Below are 27400 nucleotides of genomic sequence, written 5' to 3' on the forward strand. Positions count from 1 at the left end.
AATGCTGCCATATTGAGCATACTCATGATCCCAGGGACAAGAAAGTAACTAACTATCCACAGACAAACTATGTTGCTGGAATCTGTGTGAACCTCAGAGAAAGAGCTGCTAAATGAGAAGGCTTTACCCAAAAAAGTGATATGAATAGATGTAATTAATTGCATTGTGACTTGCTGCTGTTTGTCAGATAGGACAACGTATGAGGTTACAAATAGGGTTAAATGAGAGGTAACCAATGCAATGTGGCTTTCCCTTCCAGAAAAAAAAAAGTTTTCCCTTTCTTAGCTTTGCAAATCAATACCATGCAGTGTAAACCCTTATGGTGATTTAAGAGGTCAACGATAACCTTAGAAACCTATCCACGTGGTAGTTGTGGGGGGCAGCCTTTCAGGCTTAGTCTTGAAGGAATGTTAAGCAGCTTGTTTTACCAGAATACAACATTATAGTATTGGTTAAATAAAATGAGAACCACACAGACGTTATAAAAATATGTATTTATTAATATAACACTCTCAAGTACGATACAGTATCTTCTACATGAAGATACTCACAAAGCACGCAATACTGTAGCACAGAAACAATAGTAAATAGCACTAATACACAGTGGGCTACAAGGGGAGACCAAACCACATACTAAAATAGTGGTAAAAGAATCATGACTCGAGTAAAGACAGTGTTCAGAGGATGTAGAACCACTCAAGGTGAGTAAATAGGGACCCCACAGAGGGTGGGTGCAGTGTGGGAACACCAACGTGAAGCCCGTACAATTCTATGGGGAAGTCGCAGTTGAATTTTTAAAGATTAAGGACCCTTCCGAGTGAACTTCGAAGAAACCCAGTGGAAGTTAAGAAGTTGGAGAGCCACCCCACACATGGATACCATAGTACCAGAGTTACCTATACCAGGGAAGCCGGGTGCATAGGTCTGAAGTGGCATCAGAAACCGCAGTCAAACCCAATGGAGGACTTCGAAGAAGAGCCACTGCTGGAAAGAAGAACAGTGTCTGTTGGAATCCAAAGGTGCATTCCTGTCAAAGAGTACCTGAAAGCAGGGAGGACAGATTCTGGGTCACTCAGAAGTGACCATGGACTGTTTAGACAAATGCCCTCCGATGTCGGATGCTTCAGGTACGTGGAGGAGGTTTCTTGACTCTGCAGCCACGGGGACCAGGAGACGTGGAGGACAACCAGGAGCTGAATATGAGCTGTCCCACAAAGGATGTCGAGTGCTGAGGGGTCAGTGTGCGGCGAGATCACCAACAAGCCTTGGCAACAGCAACCCATGCAGAAGGTCAAGGAAGGTTAAGGTTCAGACCAGCAAGGTCCAGGACTTTCACCAAAGCAAGGGGAGTTAGGGCAGGCCTGGAGCAACCAGGGGAGCTTAAAAAAAGGAAAGTTGACCCTCAAGTGGACTCACAGGCCGGAGGCACAGGAGTTGCGAGAGGACCTCGAGCGATTTCACCACACAGCAGCCCACGGAGCACTTGGTGTGAAAAGGCCGGAGTTCTTGGTAGGAAATGGTGCCAGAGGTTGGGCTACTCGGTGCCCAATGCACTTGCTCGAAAGCGCCAACATGCATATGCACTTGCAAATGAACTCAGTGCAAAGGGGTATCAGTATTCTAGCCCCCACAAGGGATTCTGATCTCAAACTCAGTGAGAGGGCAACTTGGACCTAAAGAGATTTAGAAACCCACCTCCTGTGTTTCTGGAGCCTTCGGAGTCCATAGGAGCTCAGGAGAAGCAGAAGCAGACAGTCAGTTGCAATGGAGATATCTCTGATTGTCCTTGATGCTCCACAGGTCCTGCATGGAGCCCGTATGGTGCATGGCCACAAATGATGCTTCAGACTGAGGGGGAGACGAAGTTGATCCCAAACGAAGGCCAGCGAAGTCCAGAATGTCCAGACAGTCGAAGGTCAGTGGTTTCTGGTTCAGAATCTTGTCCACATCGAATCTAGGGTCCTACAGCCAGGTAAGCTCTTTTGTACCCATGAGAGAGGGTTGGACAGATTTAGGGGACCCTCCCAGGAAAGGGTCTGGACAGTGGGGAGGTTACTTCCATGTCCTTTGTCCAGTTTTGCACCAGAGCAGGAGCCAACGGCTCCCAGGACTGGTTTGAACTGGACTGTGCACATGGACAGCAACTGTGCCCCTCATGCAGACTTTCAGTTGCTGGCAAGTGCGCCCACCCAGCCCTAATACACTAAATCCTGTCTGGGAAGGGGTCACACCTCTCTGTGACAGGATGCATATTGTTCCACCTTCCTCTGCTCGAGCTTGGATCAGCTGCAGGAGGGCAGACATTTGTCTCTGGTTGGCAGCAACAAGTTTGTGCTGCCTGGACTAGAAGGCTGGTACTGGGAACATCAGGGACCCAACGAAGCTCGATGTTTGACATCAAACACGATAGGGTTAGGTTCAGCCATTTTAGAGTTGGTCATCACGTGGTCACATAATGCCACTCTATATGTCGTAAATGGCTGCTACACTAACAACCCAGGAGAATGGACTCTGTAGGATGCAGGGGTGTCCTGGTCATGTAGTGGCACCCTCTCACTTATAACCAATCACCCTGCCTTCAGGATTTTTAAGGCCTGCTATAGGAGTGACTTATAGGATTTAAGTGTAGTGGCCCTTAGATATAGTTAACCTATATCTTAAGTAAGTGGTGCATGCACCATCTTACACAGGCTGCAACGGCAGGCCTGTAGTTCCATTTTGCATGGCTTCTCATGGGTGGCATAATACATGCTTCAGCCCATGGGAGGCCTCTGGGGTGCCTATGCCCTGGGTACGTGGGTACCATATACTAGGGACTGACAAGGGTACCCCAATATCCATTCTGGGGTTACCTAAGTACATAACATAACAGTTTAGGGAGAAAGCAGATAGACTGGGGTCCTAATTAGCAGAATCCCTGTCAGACTATTCAAAAACAGTATCACATTTAGCAAAAAGTTGGGGTAACCATAAGAAGCAGATCCTATTTTCCTACAATTATATATGATGTATTCTTAAAAGAATATATATATTAAGGTAGGAAGGAGGAAAATACAATAATTTAAATAATAGTGTTAGAACTCATACACATTTGGTTAAATGACTTCTTAAAGTGAGAACAGGCTCTAATGTAGGTGTGTTAACCATGCTAGCATACCATCTGCAGACATTGTGAAACAACACAAAGGAGAAAGCGCACTAATTGCAGTGTAAAGTATTTAGAAAACAGTGGTACATTATAGTGTATGCAGGAGAGACACCCAGCTGAACTATAGATTTGAGACATCCCAAAGACCCAACTGTTGAAGAAAGGTGTTCACAGTGTGATTATTTTTCAATTATCTATTAAAAGGCAAATTGTGTACTGACTCTTGCAGACCTGGGAAAATGGTTTTCAAAAGCGTGATCAGAGCTAACCTCTACTGCAGCTAAGTTAATCATGCTCAGCTAGACTAACTTATACACACAGTGTCAGAAAACACTAATGCAAATGCCTACTCATTGTGCATGCAATACAGATAGTCCAACTAAAGTAACTATTTGATGAATTGCAAGCCGCTACTGTGTAATATATATATATATATATATATATATATATAGTCAAGGAACTCCGTTTTTTTATCCTGAATTCTCCAGAGAAACGAAAACGGACCCAGACAGGTGATTTGAGATTTTCTTTATTTCGCGTTCAACACCATGACCGCCATGACGCGTTTCGGGCCCTATGAGCCGTTGTTCACATAATATATATATATATATATATATGTATACTGAAAAAAAACAAATGTGAAAAAGTGATGTTATAGTTAGGTGAAAATGTCAGTTACATGTAACATTTTAAACTCAAAGAAGCACTGAAATTCACCACTTATAGTTTGCAGAAAAAACTAGAACTTGTTTCCGTACAATGCAGAGTGTTGTCATAAATTATGTTATTTGAGATGTTATTAGTGACATCACCAATGATGTCACTGCATGTTATGAGTGATCCAATCTGTGAGGTCAAAGCAGAGCATTCCAGTTTGCTCAGTATTTGTAATTGGTGAATTTTTAAAACAAAATTGTTTAAAATTGTATGTTTTAGATTATATTTTTATCTAACTATAACGTCACTTTAACCTTTGGATTTTTCAGTAATTTTCAGAGTTTTTTTTTAATGCGAAATAAGATATTATGCCATTCTTATTTATTCAGTCACTTTAGCCTTTGTTTTTGTTATTGAATTTCCAGATGTTCTTTAATGTAAAGTAAGTAAGATCTTATCACACTCAACCCCCAGAGCAAGGCAAAAGCCCCCCTGTGCATAGCTGTTGGTTGCGCATGGCGTGGAGTTGGGCGCACAGTCTGGCCTGCAAACCACCTCACCCCAAACTAAAGGGAAGTCAACGTCCCATGGATACTCATCCCACAAGGGCTAGTGTGTCACGTTATTCCAAACCTGACCACTTATGTCTCTTTTCAGACAGAATGGAAACAAGTATGGGCAACTTCGGCGGTCAGCTGAAACTTTGAAAAACTTTATAAAATTGTATTGGGGTGCTCTGGCCCACTTTGGCAAGTAAGAATTTCTAGGACAGTTATCTTGTCACCAAAGCAGTCTCAATTCCAGCTCCAGGCAGTATTGGCGATCCACTGTAGACTTCAATGGAATGGCCCTGATGCAAGCGATACAGGTTACTGAAGATACTGTAGGATGCTGTGTGGTCATGGGGGTGTTCCTGGGGCTACTCCGCGATCATCATTCTATGTGGGGCGACATTCACCCAGGGGTCGATGTACCACAAAATCCTGGTGAGTCCTGCAAAAGTCCAGTTGCCACTGGATCGAGTAACAACAAACCAGAGCCCTTTGGTGAAGACTAGCGTCCTTCTTGGGTGACCAAACTGAACTCCAACAACGTGTCCAGCAGACTTGATGCAACTTCTAAGCATTGGTACTTTGTTGTCCGGGCTTCATGTTGGCAGTCAGTGGTGGTAAAGCAATTGTGGCTACTGACTTGCCAAGTCTTTTGCTTTTGTGGCTCTGGAGCTGAAACAGGAAGTCAGCAAACTGACTCTTGGAGTTCACCTACTCTCAGGAAAGACTCTTCCACGAGTGCACCACTGCCACATTCCTCTCTTTGCTAGCCTAAGACTCAGTAGGTGCAGTCCAGCGGTTGATGCTGCCTCCCTTGCCAGGTCCATGGAAAGTAAGGCAGTCTTTCTTCACTTCTCTCTCTGGTCCATATGTGATCTGAGGAATGAGTTTCAGGGGTGCCATATTTATGCCGAGAAGGTGCCCTCCTGGAATGTGGTGGTTGCTGGTTGTTAGAATACTAGGTCCCTTCCTGCTTGATGATGACTTCCTGTAATGTGTGGCAGCTAGTTATCCCATTATGCTCACTACCAAGCTGGCAGACATCTCTCTTGGCATGTGGAACTTGGCAGCCCGCCATAGATGTGTAGCTGTATGAGGGCTAAATGTCCATGGAAAAAACTATTTGGGAATAATTTTCCCATGTCTTTCCTCAGCACCAACCCTGTACCTGAACAAAAGAGCAGCCCATCTTGTGTCCACCATTTGCCCTTAAAAGATGGCTTCCCCTTTGAAGCTCGATTTAGGGCTCACACCCTGTGTGGCTTTCTGACAGGGAGAGGTGACACCTCTTTCAATAGCATTCCTCTTTTGTTTCCTTTCCTGGGAGTTGTTCACACTTCTCCGCAAGGGGCAGAAGGATGTCTAGCGGCTGGCATCTGCGAATTGCCACTCAAAAACTTGGGCAACAGAGTGGTACATTTCTAAAAGTTGCTTTAGTTAAAGGTTACATTAAATTAGACTTGGGCATCAAGTCAGGCTTAATGTAATGAATATTTTGATACATTGAAGTCCCAAGTGTAGTATTCCTAAACACAGCTGAGTTGTTAGCTTGTAACCCTGTACTTACAAATGGCGCTACTAACTTTTCTGCAGCAACAATGACAATTAGTTTTTTTTACTGTGACACCTGAAAATATATGCTCTACTGTTTAATATCCACACCCTGCCTTAGGACTCGATAGGTCTGCTGCAGGTGTGATATATATTTATATTATAAAGGGAGGCCTGGGCTTTGTCATTAGTTTAAATGGCAAAGTCTAGTTAGCAGTTGAAAACTGCTTTTCCAGTTTGCAGTGGCAAGCTTGGAGATATGTTTTAATTTGTCACGCCAAGGGTGATACAATAAGTGCAATAAGTGCTGCAGCATTGGAGGTACTCCTGGCACCATATACTGGGGACTTACTAGTAGGTTAACTTATGCTAACTAGATATAGGACAATCCAACACATACTTTTAAGGGTCAGAACGCTGGCACAGACTGAGATCTGGTTAGCAAGCCGCAATGCACGCTTAGAGTTGAAAAACCAGCAGCATCAGTCCAAAACTTTGGAGTGATCATGCAAAAAAGGCATTTCCTTATAGCTGATATGTTAGCCATGTCAATAATTTTGACCTGGATAGACTGACATACAACAAATCCAATTGCCCACTTAATTGAAGATGAAGTCAGACATCACATTTTCCTAAATTGGGTTATTTGTCTATCATCTCACTGTATACACCTTGCTTTGCCAAATTTGAAAAACATTTTACCACAGGAAACAGCAGATGTCATGACCAGAGTGCTATGGGAAAGTTAAGAGCATCTGTTCTGTAATTTCTGGTAAAATACCCAGCCGAATGGCTGGATATGAATGTTGAAAGGGGTTGGTGAAACAGAATGACAACATCAGGGATAGTAACTCTTTCAGTCTGACCTTGTGGCCCTTTCTGGAGATCCAATTCTTTGACAGTTACTGTTGATTTCGTGAAGCTGCACCCACAAATTGTTTAGGTCAATTTTGTCCAAGGTATAGTAATGTATGATAATCACGGGCTTAGGAGGACGAATTCTAATTTAAGCAAATATTTTATAGTGTACTTGGTGAGACCACCGCAAAGATTTCCTAACATCGTGACTCAAACAACACTGGAGCTAATGCCACAAAATCATTATTACTATTGTATGTTGATTGATGGAGATCTAAAAACAGCCCACGGATCGTCTTTCTATTTTCTGAATATAGTTAAAAATGGGAAATCCTCTTACTCCATGTGATACTTGTCATCATAGAAGAGATGGTCATCCAAGGAAAATCAACTCTGAAGTAGATTGTAAGAGACTTGAACAATTTTTCATAGATTATCTACTATTATGTCAGGGTGGAAGACCCCGGAAGTGTTTTGTACTGCTTGGAGCCATGAACCAGTGAAGCACTTTATAAAAATTATAAATCCAAAAATGCACGGCTTTCTTCTAATTGAAAAGACAATTGTACCATGAGTGTGAATACTTTTGAGAATACTCACATAACCGCCTTCACACAGGGATGTAGGGCAGCCTGTTGTCTCACATGCATAATAGGGTACGGGAAACGACTTCCAGAGACAGATTTGCAGCAGTGAGTTTCCACTTTGCTGGGCCGAAAATCTAGGGGAGGAGACAGACAGCTTTAAGTTTATTTTTACTTAGCAGAGTTACTTAAAACCATTGCTACAGGTATCTCATTACAAATTCAAAAATTAAAATCGATTAAAAGACATTATAACAAAATGGTATTTCCAGTCCATTAAAAGAACAAGCGATTATTCTACCAGCGTCAGTGTCTTTCCTTGTCAGCTGTAGTGCTGTTCTGATTTAGCATTTTCTTTTCCACTTGTCTTAAAATTTTTACAAACTGGCAGTTAAGCTGTTTGTCCTCAGGTGCAAAACATACCAGCACAGCCTGTCTCCGTGGATGAATGCCTCTCTGGTTGAAAAACTTTTAAAAGCTGTCTCCTTTCCTCTGTCAGATCTTTACACATAGAGGAGATGCAGCATATCTTCTTGCGGTTTCCCACATAAACGGCAATTAGAATCAGATTGGTTTTTCAGCCAATGTGGAAAGTGCTTTGTGCATGGCAACAAGCCTAGTCTGTATTTTAAAATTTTTATTTTTATATGTTTGGCAAAGCCAAAAGCTAGATACTTTTGTGCAGCCTGAGAGTAATAGGTACCCAAGATCATCCAGCCATGCAACCTCCTTGTTAGGGCTGCCTTATCTACGATCCAAGATTCGTTTTTTACTATTTTCTTTGTGACTTTTTTAAAGAGGCAGTGACTTGTAGGAGTTGCCCAAAGTTCGGTAAGGCCCAGGATTGACACACTATTTGCTGAATATTTTGCTGCTGGAGATGACTGTTTCTGTTGTAGCTCAGTCCACAAGTGCCAATTTAGAGTACCCGGTTTGGATTTCCTTACTCTGTCCCAGAAAATTACTATTGCGCCTTTCCTTGCAATGGTCTGTTTTTGCACACCAAACTCGAGCCTAATTGGTGCTGGAGAGACTCGTGTTGATAGGCTAAAGACTATTCTGTACACTTATGCAATCACAGCATCCAAGAGCTTCGAATCCCTTCCCCTCTGTACCTCACTCCCATAGGTTATTGTGGGTAGACAGACAGCTTTGAATCCTTCTCCGAATCGAATCACAGTGTCCCTTATGTATTCAGCGAAAAATGAGCTCACAGACATTTGAACTTGAGAATGTGAGCAAAACACACATATGAACATACAGTAATCTATTATTCATATCGGAATGGGGAGAATTTCTCTTTTATTGTTATTAATATCATTAGGTCGTGGCTACAGACAGTCTTAGTCCTATTGTTTCCAATATTTTACCTGCACTAAGAGTTGGCTTGGGGTCAACCACTTGGTCACGACTGGATGGCTTTGTGTTCTATCCCACTTGTCTGCCCTTGCATGCCAATGATTTAATGACTTTCCTCCATATCCTTTTGTTCTTCAGATCAAGGAACATGGCCGTGCCCCATAATAGATAGGTAAATTAACAAGCACTGGCTAATCCAATATATCACGCCTATGCAGGAGCTATTGGCTATGCCAATTTGTTTTAGCAATGTTGTACACCAGTGGGGATACTGTTCAGAATGGCTAAAGGTTTGTGGCATACAGGAGAGTGGAGTGGCAGAGAGTGGTATAGAGTAGAGTGGATTGTCGTTGAGTGATGCAGAGTAAAGTGGAGTGTCATGGAGTGGCATAGAGTGGAGTGGTATAGAGTGTTGTGGAGTGTCATAGAGGGAGTAAACTGTCATAGAGTGGAACGGCATGGGAAACTACCTTAATAACGAAACCCTAACAACGAGTGGGCTTAACAATGACTCCCAAACAAGGACCTGTACCTGCACCACGACCGCCTTAACAACAACTGTACCTGAACCACGACCTCCAAAACCAGTAAGTGTTAATAATTAAATAAAAAAGTTACAAATATATATTTTTTTTATTGATTTATACATTTCCTTATTTTAATTATTCTGTTGTTGTAATAGACTGTATATACATTTAAAATGTTAGGCCAGTAGATGGCATTATAGGTTCGTTTTTCAATGATGTGAATTTGAACTGTGCTCAATGCCACTGTTCCTCTCTGGTTTTCACAATTGAAATGGTCACAAAAGGGAAGTTGGACGTTAATTATATGGTTTATATGAGTCCATTTAAAAAAAAATGAAAATATGTTCTGGAATCCGTTTTTATATAATTTTATTTTCTGTTAGAAAAAGATGGAATTATATTTTAAAGTTTTTTTCCTTACATTACTGTCTCTTTGTAAGTTTGTCTGTATTTTTAAACAAATGATTATTTGATTGTGAAATTGAAGTTTTAATAATAAAAATAGTTTAAATAAGAAGTGTTGTTTAATTTTTCATGTTTCAATCTTGCGTTGAATTGAAGTAGTGGTAGATTCGGGAAACATGGCAATTAATTAATTTTCGTGGTTTAGTAAGTCGTTGTTAATAAAGTAGTGTTTTGACTTTGGTCGTGGTTTAGCTTTCGTGGTTTAGGAATTTGCTGTTGTAGTGGTAGATGTTTAATCATACATCCGAAGGGTATAGAGGGGAGTAGAGTGTCATAGACTTGAGTGGAGTTGAGTAGAGTGTCATTGAGTGTTCAAGGGTGTTGTAGAGTGGAGTGGCATACAGTAGAGAAGTGGAATGGAGTAGAGTGGCAAAGAAAGGGTTGCATACAGCGTCGTGGAGTAGAGTGTAGAGTAGAATGGTGTGTAGTTGAGTAGAGTGTTGTAAAGTGGAGTGGCATAGAATGGAGTGGTGAACAGTGGAGGGCGTGGAGTAGTGCATGGTAGAGTGGAGTGGTGAAGCATAGAGTGGAATGGTGCAGGGTAGAGTGCAGTGGTCTAGAGTAGAGTTGCATAGAGTGCAGTGGTGAAGAATAGGTTAGAGTGGCGTAGAGTGGATTGGTATACAGTGCAGTGGTGTAGTGTGTTGTGGCGAAGCGTGCATTGCAGTAGAGTGCAGTAAAGTGGTTTATGGTGCAGTGAATTAGCGTAGAGCACAGTATCATAGGATGCAGTGATGCAGATCAGATTAGAGTGGCTTATGTGGATTGGCCTAGAGTGTAGTGGTGTAGAGTGTAGTGCCCTGGAGCGGAGTGATGCAGAGTAGAGTGGTGTAGAGTGTAGTGGCATACACTGTATTAGCACAGAGTGCAGTACAGTAGCATAGACTAGAGTGTTTCAGAGTAGAGTGCAGTGGTATAAAGTGCAGTGATATAGAGAGCAGTGGTTATAGCTCAGGGAGTGCAGTGATGCATCGTACAGCATCATAGAATGAAGTGGTGTTGAGTAGAGTTTTGTACAAAGCATTTACGTAGAGTGCAGTGGTGTAGAGCGGTTTGGTGTACCACAGATTGCAGTTTCATAGAGTGAAGAGGCATGGAGTAGAGTAGAGTTGTGTAGAGTGCAGTGGCACAGAGTGGAGTAGAAACGCATAGAGTGCGGTGGCGTACAGTGTGGTGGCATAGAGTAGATTCTTTCAGAGCAGAGTGAAGTAGTGTAGAATGGAATGATGCAAGGAAGAGAGGAGTGGTGCAGGGTAGAGTGCAGTGGCAGGGAGTAAAATGGTGTAGAGTGCAGTGGCATAAAGTAGATTACAGTGGCATGGTTTGGACTGGCATAGAGTGCTTTGGAGTAGTGTGGAGTGGTACAGAGTGCAGTGGCGTAGAGTGTAGAGTATATTGAAATAGGCTGCAGTGTTGCAGAGTGGCATAGAATGGAGTGGCACAGAGTACACTGGAGTGGCCTAGCCTGGAGTGATTTAGAGTACAGTGGTGAAGAGTACAGTTGTGCAGAGTAGAGTGGCACAGAGTGCTTTGGAATAGAATAGAGTGGTACAGAGTAGAGAGGCATAGAGTACAATGGCGTAGAGTTGAGTGGTGCAGAGTAGAATGCAGTTATGCAGAGTGGAGTGGCATAGAGTGGAGTGTTGAAGAGTATAGTGCAGTGAGGTGGAGTGGTGCAGAGTAGAGCGGAGTTGTGTAAAGTGGAGTGTGAATGGTGTGGTAGCACACTGCCATTACAGACAACATATTGTCATTTGAAATGACCATTGCATTTGCACAGACATACAGTTTTACTGCTAAAACTATACAGCACACCAACGATAGTGTGTGGAAATGTCATCACCTAGTGTATTGATTTGTTTTGATCCCTTAAGATATTTGATTCCTCCGCACTTCACAATTACCAAAAAATGTGCTTCATTTGTGCTTTCCTAAATTGGATATTTTCTGAAATATCTGCAGTTCATTTACAGACATTTGAAATTTGTTGTGTGCTAGAAAATATTAACATTGTATAGACTTCCCCCTGCACACCCTTGGAACCCAGCATGATTGTCATATAAATCCTCTCACTTTGAAGTCAGAGAAAGAAATGTAAAGACCAATCTTTCGCGGAAGATAGTGCTGACATTTGAGCTCTGTCTCTGAATGCATAGCAAATGTGACAAGATAAGAATAAGATTTACAGGCTGATTTACAGAAAGGAGTGCTGGAGGCAGATACAAGGGGCCCTTGTAAACAGGCTATGCTCCACGGAAGGTACAAGCTGGACAGCTAAAAACAAACAGAGCCAGCAAACAGAAAGCAAACAAATGTGAGTTACGAACCACAAAGCCAATGGCAGAAATGAACGGAATGCATTCCCAGAGAAACTTTCCAGATTACCTAGTACAGCATTTGCAAGTGGTACAAAACATGGCGGTCTGCCTACTAAACAAGCTACTCAAACACTCTTCAATATATCTCCCCGCAAGAAGCTGCTTCAGTGCGCAAGCAAATTATGTTTCAAATTCTGACACTGACCCTCCAAGCCCTCCACACCAAGGGTCCCTCATATTTGAATAAGAGGATCACAGAATACAGAATGGGGAGATCGCTGTGATCTAGTAACGCTGGCTTGTTAATAGTCCCCCGTCTTAAAAAGCAATGGAGAGGGGGTTTCTCCTTCACGGTAATGGCAGTAGGCATGTGGAATTAGATTCCAGGCCATCTGAGATCAATCACTGAGGAAGTAATCTTCAAAAAAGCACTGAAAATGTACCTCTTCAAAGTCTAGGGCTTCAGGATGCCTGTTGGTTCTTCCACCCATGTACCTGTTTCTGATATCTAGCGCCGGGACGCTCCTTGAGTAGCCAGGCGCTTTTTAAAAACCATTCATTTATTCATTCAATGCCCCCAAGATGACTTTAGCAAACCAGACAGCTGCACTGTCTGGCAGGTTTTGACTTAAAATTGTCCGCCTGCATTATGACACATGAACACACATGCAACACTACGCACACGTGCAAGCATCAGAGCGTACATGTGCTTCACATTGCATTCATGCTTTTTGTCGGCCATCTTGGAATATGTTTTCTTTAAAAGAAAACCCATTTTAAGATATGTGTACCATCCGATTGGCCTGGCAAATACCTGTTTAGAAATATGCAGCAGTGCTTGGTATGGGCGAGTGGAATGTGATGCACCCTTCCTAAACCACACTAAATGCATCTTTTTTATCAGTTGCATTTTGGGCATTTTTGCTCCGCTAAGGAATTGATCAGAAACTAATAGGATAGGTGGTAAACAGACAGGATTTTTTCTCAGATCTATCTACGCACATGCCGACCAATCAGATTGGAAAGTATGTCTTAAGGCCCCTGGGGAAAGAGGACTTTAGGGCCTCCCATGTGTGGTTGACCAGATTTCGAAAATTCAACGCAGCGAATGAAAAGGCCTCCGATACACATCGTTTGCTAAAATTCACCTACCTCTTTTACTTCTTCTTTTTTTCTTCTTACCATGTTCCCGGTGGATCAGAATCCACGTGGAAATTCTAGAAGTGTGCACATTGTCCTCAACTCTACAAAATATGGCTGCAGACTTGACTGCAACATTATTCTTTTGTACCCCCTTTTTAAACAAACCCATTAAAACTGAAAATCTTATAAACTAGTTCCAACAATGAAGATAGTTACTTATCTGTTTGTCTACCTCTTTTTTCCCTCGCTTTATTTTATTAAAATAATAAGTGTGACCTAATAGGTGTGAACTAGTGAATCCGTGGGTCATCATACCATTAAAGACACATAGAGAGGCAACTCCTTCTTCAAAGGGAATGAGTGACTAGGACGCCTTGCTGTTTTTGCTCCTACCTGCTTGGATTTCCTTGTCTTCAGCCACCAGCCTACTTCTTGCGGAACCCGCTCCGCGGGTCCCGCTACGTGAGGAGTGATTGTTTGCTGCGCCTTGAAGGGGACACCGAGGAAAAGCACTTTTCGGGGCTGCGAGCGAGCGCGTGGGCTCTCTGGGACTACATTCCCCAGGAGCACCCGCCAGCCCTGAATAGCTACACCTGGGCCGCTCTCCCCGACTCCTCCTACCCTTCCACCGACCCCTTATCAACTGCTCTCGCTGTGTTAGCGAGTGGGACGCCTTGCTGTTTTTGCTCCTACCTGCTTGGATTTCCTTGTCTTCAGCCATCAGCCTACTTCTTGCGGAACCCGCTCCGCGGGTCCCGCTGCGTGAGGAGTGATTGTTTGCTGCGCCTTGAAGGGGACACCGAGGAAAAGCACTTTTCGGGGCTGCGAGCGAGCGCGTGGGCTCTCTGGGACTACATTCCCCAGGAGCACCCGCCAGCCCTGAATAGCTACACCTGGGCCGCTCTCCCCGACTCCTCCTACCCTTCCACCGACCCCTTATCAACTGCTCTCGCTGTGTTAGCGAGTGGGACGCCTTGCTGTTTTTGCTCCTACCTGCTTGGATTTCCTTGTCTTCAGCCACCAGCCTACTTCTTGCGGAACCCGCTCCGCGGGTCCCGCTGCGTGAGGAGTGATTGTTTGCTGCGCCTTGAAGGGGACACCGAGGAAAAGCACTTTTCGGGGCTGCGAGCGAGCGTGTGGGCTCTCTGGGACTACATTCCCCAGGAGCACCCGCCAGCCCTGAATAGCTACACCTGGGCCGCTCTCCCCGACTCCTCCTACTCCTTCCACCTATTGTGTGCACGCTCCATATCAAGCCACTAGTACTCCCGCAGCGCGGGAGAGCGCGCGGGAGAAGCCCGGGACAAGGGCGGGACTGTCTGTGGCCGTCCGGGGCCGCAGGAGGCTGGGCTGGGCCACCCCACCAACACCTACGGCGCTGGTACTGTCAAATCCGATTTGTTTAGCAACTGTATTTTGACCCGCTAGTTTATTGCTAGGTAGAAGTGGGGTTTCTTGCGCCATGGCTTGCTCAACAAGCATTTCAACCCTGCTGCCATCTACGGGTGAGGTCGAGATAGCTGTCATGGGCCCTCTTGATTCTTATTTCAAACGATTGCCGCAGGATATTGACAGGGAGATCGCTCTGGCGGAAAGACGAGCCGGGCGTAGGTTGTCGATTGAGCTCTTGAAAAACCCACTTGAGAAACACCAAGGTCAAAATTTCCCTGCGTTAGTTACACCTTTGTCATCTATTGTATTACCAGCAACTCAGGATATATTACTTGATTCGCCCTTGTCTACTGAGTTAACGGGTACTTCTTCGACAGGCACTGTAGTTACTACTCTATCTGTTGAGCATTTAAATGTATCTAGCCAATTACCCAAAGGGCAAGAAGTATTAGAAAAAGCATGTGTACAATTGGAAGTGATTAAATCTAAACCTTGCCCCAAAAGGAAATGGGGAGCTACTGTAAAAAAATCACAACCACAAAAACCAGCAAGAAAGTACAGGAAGCTGTGTACTAAATCACCCCCAAGCCATGTCCCTGCAAAGAATGGCGCTGCAATGTTAATGGGAGGGGGCGAGGTCGCCCCAGTAGGTGTGGACTCCATAATAATGGTGCCCACTACACCACTGGTGTCACCAAGTTTAGATCCCACTATTACAGCACCCCCTGGATCACCATCTCCTAATCATGGTTTTCTGTTGGAAGTGGAAAAATTAATGCGTTCCCTTTTAAACCCCGTTGAGCTTAGACTTAAAAAGTTAGCAGAACAACTTGACCATCTAGAACAAGCTAGCTTAGATAATTTTTTCTCAATAAAATCCCTAATTAAGTCTGGCAATAAAATGGGTGAGAATGGGAAATATCAACAGGCAGCCGACCGAAATTTAGGAGTCGAGTTGATTGACTCACAATCTTCGATTGTGAGTGGTGTTTCTGTGCAGGGTAACAACGGGCTGACTAGTAAGAATGTATCTGAATTATTGTCCACTACAACTAAGGGTAACGGTGGGAAAACTAAGCCCAATAGTATTACTATTAAGGGTAGAAAGGACAGTACAAAAAACCCAGCTACCACCATTAGTAAAAATGCCCCACCCTTGCCGACCGGCTTGAATAAATCTCTGGGTACTTTGCCAGGAAATGATAAAATTAGCCTTAATAATGGCGCTGGAAATAATGTGGGGCCAACCTCCCAGATAGTAACGGGGGATGGTTCCACAAGAGATGTTCATAGTGTTGGAGATGGGAATAATATCATCGTGGCAGTGGAAAACATTGTTTCACAGTGCCGTGCTGCTCCAGATCACGGCCATATAAAGCCACAAGTGACCAAACCACTGACTAGGACACCCCCAGTACAGCTCACCCCGGATTCTTATCCATATGTGGCTATACTTACCAATGTTCCACCCCTACTGGAGGGCCAAAGAGAATCCTATGACACGCTAAAAAATAAGGCCATGCATTGGCTTCGTGTCAATAGACCCCTGCCAGGGGGAGTGGATGGTTTAATAATTGGGGTCAGAAGGGTCAATTGGATAGGGAACACTTCAAAAAAACAGGGGGGTGAGTGTATTATAATCAACTTCCAGGACCCAAGGGTTGTAGGGTTGATTACGGGACCAGGTTGGAACATTAGTATTGGTGGGATCGGTGTTGTGGACCTCACCGTCTTTTATCCTAGACCGGTGGCGATCTATCCTGGAGGCAGTAGGGAACAATCGAGATCTAGTCTCTGTCCCTGGGTAGAGGCCGGCCCACTTCCTGCCCCCATCCTAAGACCAAATGTTTGTTATAACCAGGCATATAACCCTTATAATGGGCAGGGGCAGATGAGGTGGGGATGTTGACAGAAACCTGCTGAACAAATGTATTGTGGAGGGAAAATGGTCAGGGGAAGTATCCCAGATGTAACACTGGTATCCAATGAAGATGTAACGAGTACAATACTTGAAGTGGCTAATGAGAGGGATTGTGTCAACATGCGGGGGAACATCATTGAATATCCGGAGGACTGGGGGGGTGAACCCGGACTCTCACCAAGCATTTGCACTAAGGAGGGAACAGATGTAAATTGCGCAGATATTGTTCCAGGAGAGGACAGTGATTGTGGGAGGCTGACTGATTTACCGCCCATGGTACCTAATGACAAGGGGATCTGTACAGAAATTACCAAGGGGAGTTTTTTGTCATGGAATATAGCGGGGTTGGGGGCCAGATTGATGTCACAGTATTGGATAGATTTTGTAAGCGGGTTTGAAATGTGCCTATTCCAAGAGACCTGGGCCTGTGATCCAATTTACCTGCCGGGTTACTTAAATTTTTGTATACCAGCGACCAGAGGCCCTAGGGGAAGACCTGTGGGAGGTCTCACAGTCTGGATCAAGCAGAATTCAAAAGTCAAAATAAAAATGATTGATCTAGGTTGTAAGGATATACAATTATTGAGATTATCAGTAGGGAAGGGCGGTGTGATAGACATTTATAACATTTATGCTAGGGGTATGAGTGTTGGGAATTCTGCCACCCTAGAAGTTCTATCCACCTCCCTTGAATCCCAGTCACTTGGAAATAGAGTGGTAGTGGCTGGTGACCTGAATAGGACATTTGAGCCTTTAGAAAATACTGTATATCCAATAGGTCAAGAGGAAGACGCCCTTTGGGGCATCCCAAACTTAAACCTCATACCCGTGAAGCGGTGGACAAAAGACATATTGCTGCTGAATGCGTTATGTTTGGAATATGGTTTGAGGGCCCTTAATGGCAGGACAAAAAGCGACCAAGGAGGAAATTGTTCATTCGACAATGGCCATAATAAAAGTAGGATTGACTATGTCATCTGTAGTCTTGAGTTATGGTGTGGCGTGGGTGATATGGAAATCAAGGGGAGAGTAGAAAGTGACCATAACCCCCTCTGTGTTACTCACTCATGGTGGAGGGCCGCATGTGCCAATCCAGTCTCAGGTAGTGAGATTGCTCCTGTTATTGCTAATGACTCAAGAAAGGTGAAATGGCCAAATGTGCTGGCCAATTTGGCCACCTTGGACTACATTAACTTGGAGGTAGATAATGCTATCGCCGCCATGGAAATAGTAGATCCTGTAATACCGGGCTCCTCCCAAATAACAGACATACACGACACATTTTTCTCCTTGATAAAACCGCATTTCATCAAGTCAGTGAAGGTAAATAGAAAAGCACCTATCAAATTGGCGAGGTGGTTTAATAAGCAGTGCAGGGTAACCAGACTGGAGTTGTGCAGGGCAATAAAAAGCAGGGATAGGGCCTTGATTAGCGCCGGTAGGAAACAATATAATGACAGCATTCGTAAGGCTAAGAAGCAGTGGGACAAGGAGCATTGGGAGGAGCTACTTGAGGCCTCTGGGCTAAAAGATTCCAGACCATTCTGGAAAATTGTGAAATGGGGAAGAGGTGGTACCCCCAATAACCCCGACAACAATGTCGATGAGGCATTGTGGGTCGAGTATTTTAAACCCCAGTATGCGGAGAGTAGGGATTTAGTGACCACAGAACCAATCCCTGTGGTATTCTCCAAGGGAGATTTATTCTTAATTAAAGATGCGGAACTTGTAATCTCAACCCTGCAGGGAGGGAAAGCCCCGGGGTTAGATGGAATTCCATCAGACATTTTCAAACACGACAAGGTTCGGTGGGCAAAATATGCGACTATGCTCGGAAATGGCCTGGCCAAAGGGGCAAAAATCCCCAATTTATGGAAGGGGGCAATAATAATACCGATCTTTAAGAAAGGTGATCGGTCACTCCCGGCAAATTATAGACCGATAAGTTTGCTGGCCACTATGCAAAAAGTGGTGGGGAAGATGGTGGTCGACAAACTTATGGCTTGGGTAGATGACAATAATGCTCTGTCCCCCTACCAGGCAGGATTTAGACGGGCGACCAGTACGGTTGATCAAATTTTTCGCTTCACCATGCTACGGTGGGGGACTGTACTCCTGGGCGAAGGCAGCCTTTATGTAGCATTTGTAGATCTAAGGGCTGCCTTTGATCTGGTGCCTAGAAGCAAGCTGTGGGCTGTTTTGTCCAAGATAGGGGTTCCACTTGACTTGCTTACATTAATAATGTGTCTACATGAATGTAATTTCGCCAAGGTTCAGTGGGGGAGGAATGGTGAATCTACTACCAACTTCCCAGTTGAGCGGGGGGTACGGCAGGGTTGTGCTATGGCACCCCTGCTGTTCTCCCTGTTCATTAATGGCATAGTGGACAGGATATTGGACGCAATGGTAGACGCACCTTCGCTAGCGGGCATCAGGGTTCCAATCCTGATGTTCGCTGACGATACCTTGATTGTTTCCAAGACCCCGTCGGGACTCCAGCGAGCCTTGAACATATTTGATATGTTCTGTAAAGAACGAGGTCTCGAGGTTAATGTAAACAAAACCAAGTTGATGGCCTTTGGGCAAAAGCGCCAATCCCAACCTAAGGTATCTCTGAACAACATCAAACTAGAGTTAGTAAATGTTTTTACATACCTCAGGGTGGAGATATCAAGTAAACTTGGTTGGTCGAGACACATCGAGAAGGCGGTGCTGAAACACCAGCAGATTTCAGGAGCCCTCCGGGTAGAACAAGTAAAATCCAAAACTAGGCCTGTAAAACCTGTTCTCATGGTATATGATGCAAAAGCCTTGGGCACAGCCCTTTACGGGGCTGAAGTCTGGGGCTTTGAGAGGCTCACTACCCTCCAAAGATCTGAGAACAGGTTCCTGAGAGGGATAACTAGTCTCCCTCAAAGCACCCCATTAATACCGCTTGGCTTGGATCTAGGAAGGAGATCGCTTAGTGATCGTGCCTGACTGAGGCCTATCCTCTATTGGAGACGGCTATGGACAACCATAGAAATAAGACACTATGCTGAGGGGTTCTTAGCATTAGCCAAATCAGACGTCTTTCATAAAATTACATGGCTAAAAATGCTGAGGGACGTCCTTGCTGAGCTTGGTCTCTCCAAACTTTGGGAAAACCCCCTCGGGGAAGTGTTCCCTAGTAAAACCACTATAAAAGAAATATATTGGGATTACATTGATCAGAAGCTTTGGAGGAGCGCAACCTCGGAATCCATGGGGGGTAGATTCATGGAAATTAAAACAAGACCAGCCCTAGAACAGTACTGGGACATTATAACTGTTCCATTAGACAGGAAATTATTTTTCCAGTTAAGGGCAGGCTCTCTCCCCTTGAGGTGTTTGACGTCCAGTTGGAGAACTAGTAGTAGTTCGTGTTGCCCGTCATGTGGCGCCCCAAATGAAAGTATTGCACATTTCTTATTTCTATGCGAGGCTTATGCAAATCCAAGAAAATCTTGGTTGGCACCTGTTTGTAGGAATCTTGGTGTGCTAAGTGGTGTTGAGGGGTTGAGAATTGTTTGTTCCTCCACTGAATTGCCTATTGTAGTTGGAACGGCAAAATATCTGGGGTGGGCATGGTCCATAAGGAGGCGGGCTCTATTCCCTAATATGCTTTGAATTTTGCCTTTTCCGCTTGCCTGAATTATCCTTGTTAGTACCTACTGGGAGGAAGATATGATTTTTAATTACAAAAATGCTGCTAATATGTATGTTAAGAGTTTTTTGATTGCATGAATTTGGGTATGCCCTGTAAAACGGAGGATTCTGCATCTTAACATGCACATAGTCTCGGCACTTCATGAGAAAGCTTATTTTAACCATCATTGGTAACTATTTTATGTGTGTGTATCATGTATTTTTAACTGCAAATTTATTGTCAATGTATGTTTAAAGTTTTAAATGTATAAATTTTTATGTGTGTGCTTTTATGAGTGTATAACTCGAATAAAGCTTTTTCAATCAACCGATTAACTAAAACAGAGCATTCAATATTAGACGAATTGTATTTTACGGGTCTGGGCCAGTAGCTTCATTCTTTGTAAAGGATATTATTTGTTAAATTTGCTCATTATACATAAATGGTGAAGACCGTAGAAGTTGCAGAATTTAGAGAAGAGCTTCTGCCTTGATTTATTTCGGTTAATGGTTTGTTTCTGATGAAACTATAATCCTGAAAAGAACAGAATGAAAAATGTATTTTATCAAGCGTTCACAAATGTCCATAATAATAACAAAGTTGCCCAATACAACAAAAAAATCGACAGTGTGCATACGAAGTAGGGCAGTGCATCACCTCATCATATTTTATTTAAGAATGAGGAAATAGTTGATGGATAGTCCATCTTCCTAGGGGAGAAGGTCTACACAGGCATCAATACAGACATACACTCTTAAAGACTGGAACATCGTACCATGAGTCTCTTTTCTATGTCTTTATTTTCTCTTATGCTGTCTTATATAGAGCGAACGCCACTTAAGGTATTGAGCACTTTACATGAGCTAAGTTACATTACACAAAGACATACTAATTTGTATGTGGTTTTTTTGCACGGGGTATTTAAATGATTTGCCCAGAATCACAGGCTGTTGAGCTGACGCGGAGACTCGAACCTGGTTCCCCAGTTCCAAAGCAAGCTACTCTGGCCGTTATGCCACATCTTCCCTAGAACACACAAAGTGGACTTGAGGCACATTGCCTCACTTAGTAATAGGAATCAATAATGCAGGTTCTTACAGCTGAAATCAAATCAACTTTAATGATGTGTTGAGAAGGACTAGAGAATCAGAATTAGAGTTTGTTTTCATGGTGGGTGCTGGGGCATCATAAAGCCGGTGGTTTGGCAAAGGTGGCATTTTTTTTACACTTTCTGTCACAACAGCGTTTAGATGAGGAAACAATACTTTCCCCTTTAGTCTCACATTTGTTTTCACTGTGTCTTTGTGACTGGGGTGTCCCCGCAGATAATGATTGAACCCAAACAGGAAGAGGTGTAAGCTTATTACGTTGACATTTGATGAAGTCTCAGGGGCTATTTAGAAGAGTGCTGGTGACAAAGCTGCAGGACTCGACGGTGTCCCTTTTGACATGTATAACCATTTGTCTGACTTATGGGCACTGATCCTGACACAAGCACTAACTAGGGCAGCAACTGGACAAATTCCTACAACCCGGGAAAAGTCATTGGTTATCCCTATTTTTAAAAAGGACTCCAATGGTGACCCCAAACGCTACCACCCATTTCCCTCCACTCCTCTGCCAAGATTCTGCGTTGAGTAATCTTGGAAAGGCTAGAAGATTGGGCTGAGGCAAACAGCATGCTTACAGACTTTCAATATGGGTTTAGGATAGGTTTGGGAATGGTTGAACAATGTGTCAACCCGAACCTCCTCATAGGGAAATACATGAGGGCCAAGCCCTGCAACTTACACTTGTGTTTTCTTGAATTGTCAAGCGCCTTTCATTTGGTAAAACACAGTTCTGTGGCAGATTTTGTCACTTGCTGGAGAGGATGAGGGTGCCCTGTGGGAAGACTGCATCTCCCAGACACCTCTGCTGTGAACTTGTGCAATAAAGCGCGCCGTGCCCCGCAGGCATTGTAGCCACCGCCGAGACTTGCAACTTGCTGGAGAGGACGTGTGTACCCTGCGGGAGGACTGCATCCCCCAGGCACCTTTGCTGTGGACTCACACAGTTAAGAGCGCCGTGCCCCGCAGGCACAAGATGCAAGTGGGGACACACCCTGGCCGAAAGAGGGCCCGTACACGCCTGATGGAGCGCGGAGGCGGATGGGCTGAGCCCCCTGTCGTGTCGGGCCCCTTGCCCTCATTAGGTTAAAGCATGGAGACACGGACACCAGGATACTCTGCTAGTTAATGGGCCCAGAGCACGTGCGCTCCGCCCTCTTTATTGACTGTGTCACGTGACTCGTGACACCAGTGGTGGGTGGGTGTAAAGTGTGGGGTACCATAGTACAACAACTAGAACGTATCCAGCAGGACACTACATTCCTCCCAAACTTTAATAAAAGTTGAGATAAAACAAAGTCCGAACCTGTGGGAGGAAAAACATAAAAATATGCACTCTCCTAACTTTAGAAGGAGTCTCTTAAGCTGCTTGCTAGATGACGACGGTGGAAACTTTCAGCTGAAACGTTCGTTCTCTTGGGCTCGGCGTCCTGGTCCTCGGTGGGCGTGCTCTTCTGGACTTGTGCCATGGCAGTGTGTTCTTCAGTCCATTGAGATCTTGCTTTTGGGGTGATGCCGAACAGGATGACCAGATGGTAGACTTGATGGAGGTTGTCTTATACTAGTCCGTCGGGTTTCTTCACTGTGGGCAGCTTGGCTTCACATTGCAAAGGAGGGAGCGGATGAAGGACATCCCTATCACTGGGACGCCCCTCAAGCGGGTGTTCTCCTGCCACGAGATGTCCCGGAGAACCTCTTCCTCAGGTTTCCGCTGGGCTGGGTATCCTCTGCAGCGTTGCTCCAACTTCACAGTCTGGGTGTGAATGGAGGAGGCGATGAGATTACTACCTCGCAGTCCGTGGCTCCACCTGGAGGGTGGCTGTTGACTCTTGCCTTTGCGCACAAGTTTCTTTTCTTTCCAGGACTTGCAGGATAGACGGCGGTGGATCCATCTCTCTTGTCGGGACCCTCTGCCACCGGTGTCCCTGAGGCCTTTGCCCCTTGGATATCAACAGGCTGGTGTGGAGTGACCAGTTTTCCTTCTGCCGGACGTCTGAGCGCTCTACGCATCCAATCTTCCGCTCAATCTCAAAGGTAGGTTTCACCAATGGTTCAGCCTGTACTCTCCTGTAGTCGACCGGTCATCGGGAAACTTGTAAGTAGATGCCTGTTCTGTTCCTAGTGCCATCAATGTTCTCCTGGACATGTGGGTCACTGTACGCAGTGTTGTGGTGCGTGTCACCTCTTCTTCTGGTGGGTGTGTAGACTTGTCACACCTCTCCTCAACTTTCTGGATGTTGTTGTTCTTGATGGCGTCGTGCCACATGACTCCTTTCTTCTTCTCATTTTTCTTTTCGCGAAATGGTCTGGTCATCTCGCTGTCCTTATCTTCCTGACTAGGCTTCTCCAGGCAGCGTGCCCTCCGCCTGTTTCCCTCTGGTCTTGTCCTGGCTTTCGGACACTGTCTTCTTCTCTTCTGTGACTGGACCGGTCGTTGCGATCTTTCTTGCTTTCTGTTACTTCTGGTTCTTGTAGGTGTTGCGTCCGTCTCTTCGGGTGCTCTTCCGGACACTCTCTTGGGCATTCGGTTCACGGACATCTTCTTCATTCTGAGCAGACCTCCTGCCAGGTCTCTCCTCGCTGGCGACCATCTGGCTGGTCGGATCCTCCTTTTCTTTCTATGCGATTGTCTGGCTTTGTCTTCTTCGTGACCAGACTGGGTAGTCACCCTTCTTTCTTCATGGACGATCTCCCTTGCGACTTCATTCCCTTGGCAACCAGACTGGGTGGTCGGCTTTATTTTCTTGTGACCAGACTGGGTGGTCAGCTTTTACCTTCTTGCGAGCAGACTGGATGGTCGGCTTTCTTCTCCTTGTGACCAGGCTGGGTGGCCGGCTTTCTTCTCCTTGCGACCAGGCTGGGTGGCCGGCTTTCTCTTCTTTGCGACCAGGCTGGGTGGCCGGCTTTCTTCTCCTTGCGACCAGGCTGGGTGGCCGGCTTTCCTTCCTCTTCGTGAGTCTTCATGCTTCAGGTGATCTGTGTGATCACTGTTCTTTTCCTGTTGCAATGCTTTAGCGTTGGCGCGCTTCTGTCAGCGCTCTTCATGTGCTTCGCTGTCTCAGGAGGGTTACGTCACCGCTCCTTGGACCTTCTCTTCACTGGGCGCGCTCTCTCGCGCGCTGACGGTGAGGCTTTTGTGCTTCTCGGGCGTTAAACGTGCGTGGTTACTTTGCCTTCTCTGGTTGGGCATTCTTTCATTGCACGTCCTTGTGCATGGAGTTATTTCACTCCTGGTGCATTTCTGTGCAGTGTTGCGCTGTCCTGATGTGTGTGTTTGGTTCTTGCACGTTGCTGCTTGCGGTGCTGTTGCTTTGGTGCGCTTTTGTCCGTGCTCTTCGGGTGCTTCACTGTGTCCTGGAGGGTTACGCCACCGTTCCTGTGACTTTCGCTGGCGTCATTGCACTTCCTCGTGAACTCGCTGCGTTTCCGTGTGGGGGTACAGGCTTTGGTGTCTGTGTAGTGATTCAGGAGGGTTGCGTCACTGCTCCGTTGACCTTTTCTGGTCTTTCCTTTTCGCGCGCTGATGGCTGCGCTCTTTGCTTTTCTTGGGCGCACTTGCTGTGTGTTCTCTCGAGTGCTTTTCGTGGATTTCCAGCACTCCTGGCACGTTTCCTGCGAATCTAGCGCGCTTCTGCGCCGTCTCCTTTATCCTGTAAGGATGTGCGATGACGTAGCGTCATTCGGGCGTGGCAGTCTCGTTGTGGGTAGCGGTGCTGCTGGCTTCGGGGCACTGGACTGTTCCTGTATGACCTGCGTATATTCGCTGTTTTGGTTTCCCCAGGTGTCTGCGTCAGTATTTGGCACGTTCTGCTTCCGTTGTGTTGCTGGCTCTCACTTAGTGGCTTTACACAATATTGTCCAATATTGCCCTGGTGCACTTCACCTTCAGACATGTATTGAGAGGCAGTCTGTCCTGTGCACTGCTCACATTCATGCACTGAGGAACGGCCTGTCCTGTGCTGCTGTGCACGTTGCTGCGTAGTGCTCCAGTAGAGGTGTCACGATCCCTTGTGTGCACCAATGCTAATCTTGGTTGTGTCCTGGTGCTGCTGCAGGGATTTCTTGTCTTGTTGCAGGCTTTTTTTTCTTCCCGCAGTACCGGGAAATGGCCACTAGATGGCAGCATTGCTATAGTTGTTTTTTTTTTCGAAAAGCTCCGCAGCTTCGTCAGTGCTGTGGCCTTGGTGCTGGCTCTTTCGGGGATTCTGGTTTGCTGGAGACCCCTGTCTTTCGGTTCTGCCCCAGGACTGCAGATGTGGAACTCGGCTCCTACCTACGCAGGTAAACTGGCACACACTGTCCTTTGATGCCCTTTGTTCCCCTCACCTCAGGCGGCGCGGGGACACTTTAATTGCTGGCCGACTGAACATTGTGGAGGTGGGAGGGCTGGCTCCATCTCACGTTAGCCGTTCGGGCCGGCCGCATGCCGTCACTTATCTCTGGGCTCCTCCTTAGCAGGCACTCATCATACGGACTGTGTGGGGGTTGCAGCTGCCCAATACTGCCGCTTTACTGCTGTGCCTTTGAAAACAGCCGTGGCCCGCACGCTTTCTTCCCTAGAGCTCCCCTCCCACCCACAGTATCTTCGCTCGTTCTTGTGCTGCGGGGGTGGGGGGGCGAAGCTTTATCGCTATCACTTTCCTGCTGTGCTGGAGCCGGAATGGGAGCTGGGGAAGGCTCGCTCTCTTCTAACTCTTTTTTTCACCCCCTCTCCGGGCCCGGCAGCTCTCCTCGCGCTGCGGGCTCATTCACCCCACCGCCGCACCAGCTTTAGTCACACGCTGCGTGGCAAGGGTGGGGGTCATTGCAGACAGGCCGCGGGTGAGCTCTGGTGGTCTTGCTTCATTTCGAGGGGGGGCAGTAGCCGGCGCCGCTCGCACTGCTGGGGCAACGTTTATAGCGGGTGGGCTCCGCTTTATACGTGTTCTTCAGCGGCGCTCGCTGGCGGCCGCCATTCACTCTGCTGTGACCGTTGCGGGTGGGCTCCGCTTTCGGTCTCTGTCCGCTGCACTTGCACAGGCTCACCTTCGGCCGATGGGCCCTCTCCTTCCACGCGGGCGGCTCCGCGGTGGTCGCCTCACAGTTGGGGTCAGTCGCGGCCGACGCGGGTGGGCTCCGGTCGGTCCGCTTTCTCTCCCGGTGCTTCCTCACAGGGGGGCAGTTCGGTGCAGGCGCATGAGGTGCGGGGTGGGCTCACGGTCACCTCAACATGTGCATATGGCATCGGGGCACGACACACCCCCGCGGGCTTCTCGGCGGCCGGCACCAATCGTTGTAGAGGGGTTGGCCCTAGGCGGGCAGCATTCTCTCCCTCTTCTTCATTGGGTGTTGCACGCCGGGGTACAGCCACCTCGACGCCAATGTCGTGTTGGGCCCTCGGCCCTCATTAGGTTAAAGCATGGAGACACGGACACCAGGATACTCTGCTAGTTAATGGGCCCAGAGCACGTGCGCTCTGTCCTCTTTATTGACTGTGTCACGTGACTCGTGACACCAGTGGTGGGTGGGTGTAAAGTGTGGGGTACCATAGTACAACAACTAGAACGTGTCCAGCAGGACACTACACCCCCTCTAACACCTGGACCACGGGACTCTGAGTTACTGTGATAAAATTTACTTGTTTCCATTTATACCTCATAACAATGGTTAAACTAAAGTGCCATAGTGAGCACCCGGGGGGTGGAGTAGCAGGAACTTTTGACACTTTTTTAATGAGGACGGAGTCCGTTCTTACCCAAAAAATTGAACTAACGGAGCGGAGCCTCTCAATGGAACCTCTGACCTCGCAGAAACGCGTCTCTCTAGGGGGACAAACAACAGACAAGGCCCTCGCAGCCCCTCTAAACCCTCCAAACTCAAACCATAGCCCATTCGGCCCCTGTTTTGCACATTTCCTCCCCTCCCGCAACTACAACTATTCCCAAAAAAGTTACCAGGGGTCAGACTGCGAAAACACATCTGGACAATAATACTTAGCCCCCGGTGAAAACAAGATGGGGTTTGGACCACAGAAACAAAAGCCCCTCAAAATTCTGAAACATGCCCAAACCGGCAAATCAAGGGGGACAGGAGAAAGTGAATTTGGCTAGAGCACTATTTTCAGTACCACCATTCCCAATACGTCGCCTCTTCGGGCGAATGAGGAGGACA

General features: G+C 46.1%; 1 protein-coding gene across 1 annotated transcript in view; it reads right to left on the reverse strand.

The window, feature by feature from the left end:
* LOC144792795 (eotaxin-like) overlaps positions 1-27400 on the reverse strand; it is a 125135-nt gene that overhangs the window by 49056 nt on the left and 48679 nt on the right. The window contains exon 2 of the mRNA XM_078667998.1: positions 7366-7486. Coding sequence (XP_078524124.1) covers positions 7366-7486 — 121 coding nt within the window. The remainder of the gene's footprint in view (positions 1-7365; positions 7487-27400) is intronic.

Source organism: Lissotriton helveticus, chromosome 11 (genome assembly GCF_964261635.1).
Source record: "Lissotriton helveticus chromosome 11, aLisHel1.1, whole genome shotgun sequence".
Taxonomy (NCBI): Eukaryota; Metazoa; Chordata; class Amphibia; order Caudata; family Salamandridae; genus Lissotriton; species Lissotriton helveticus.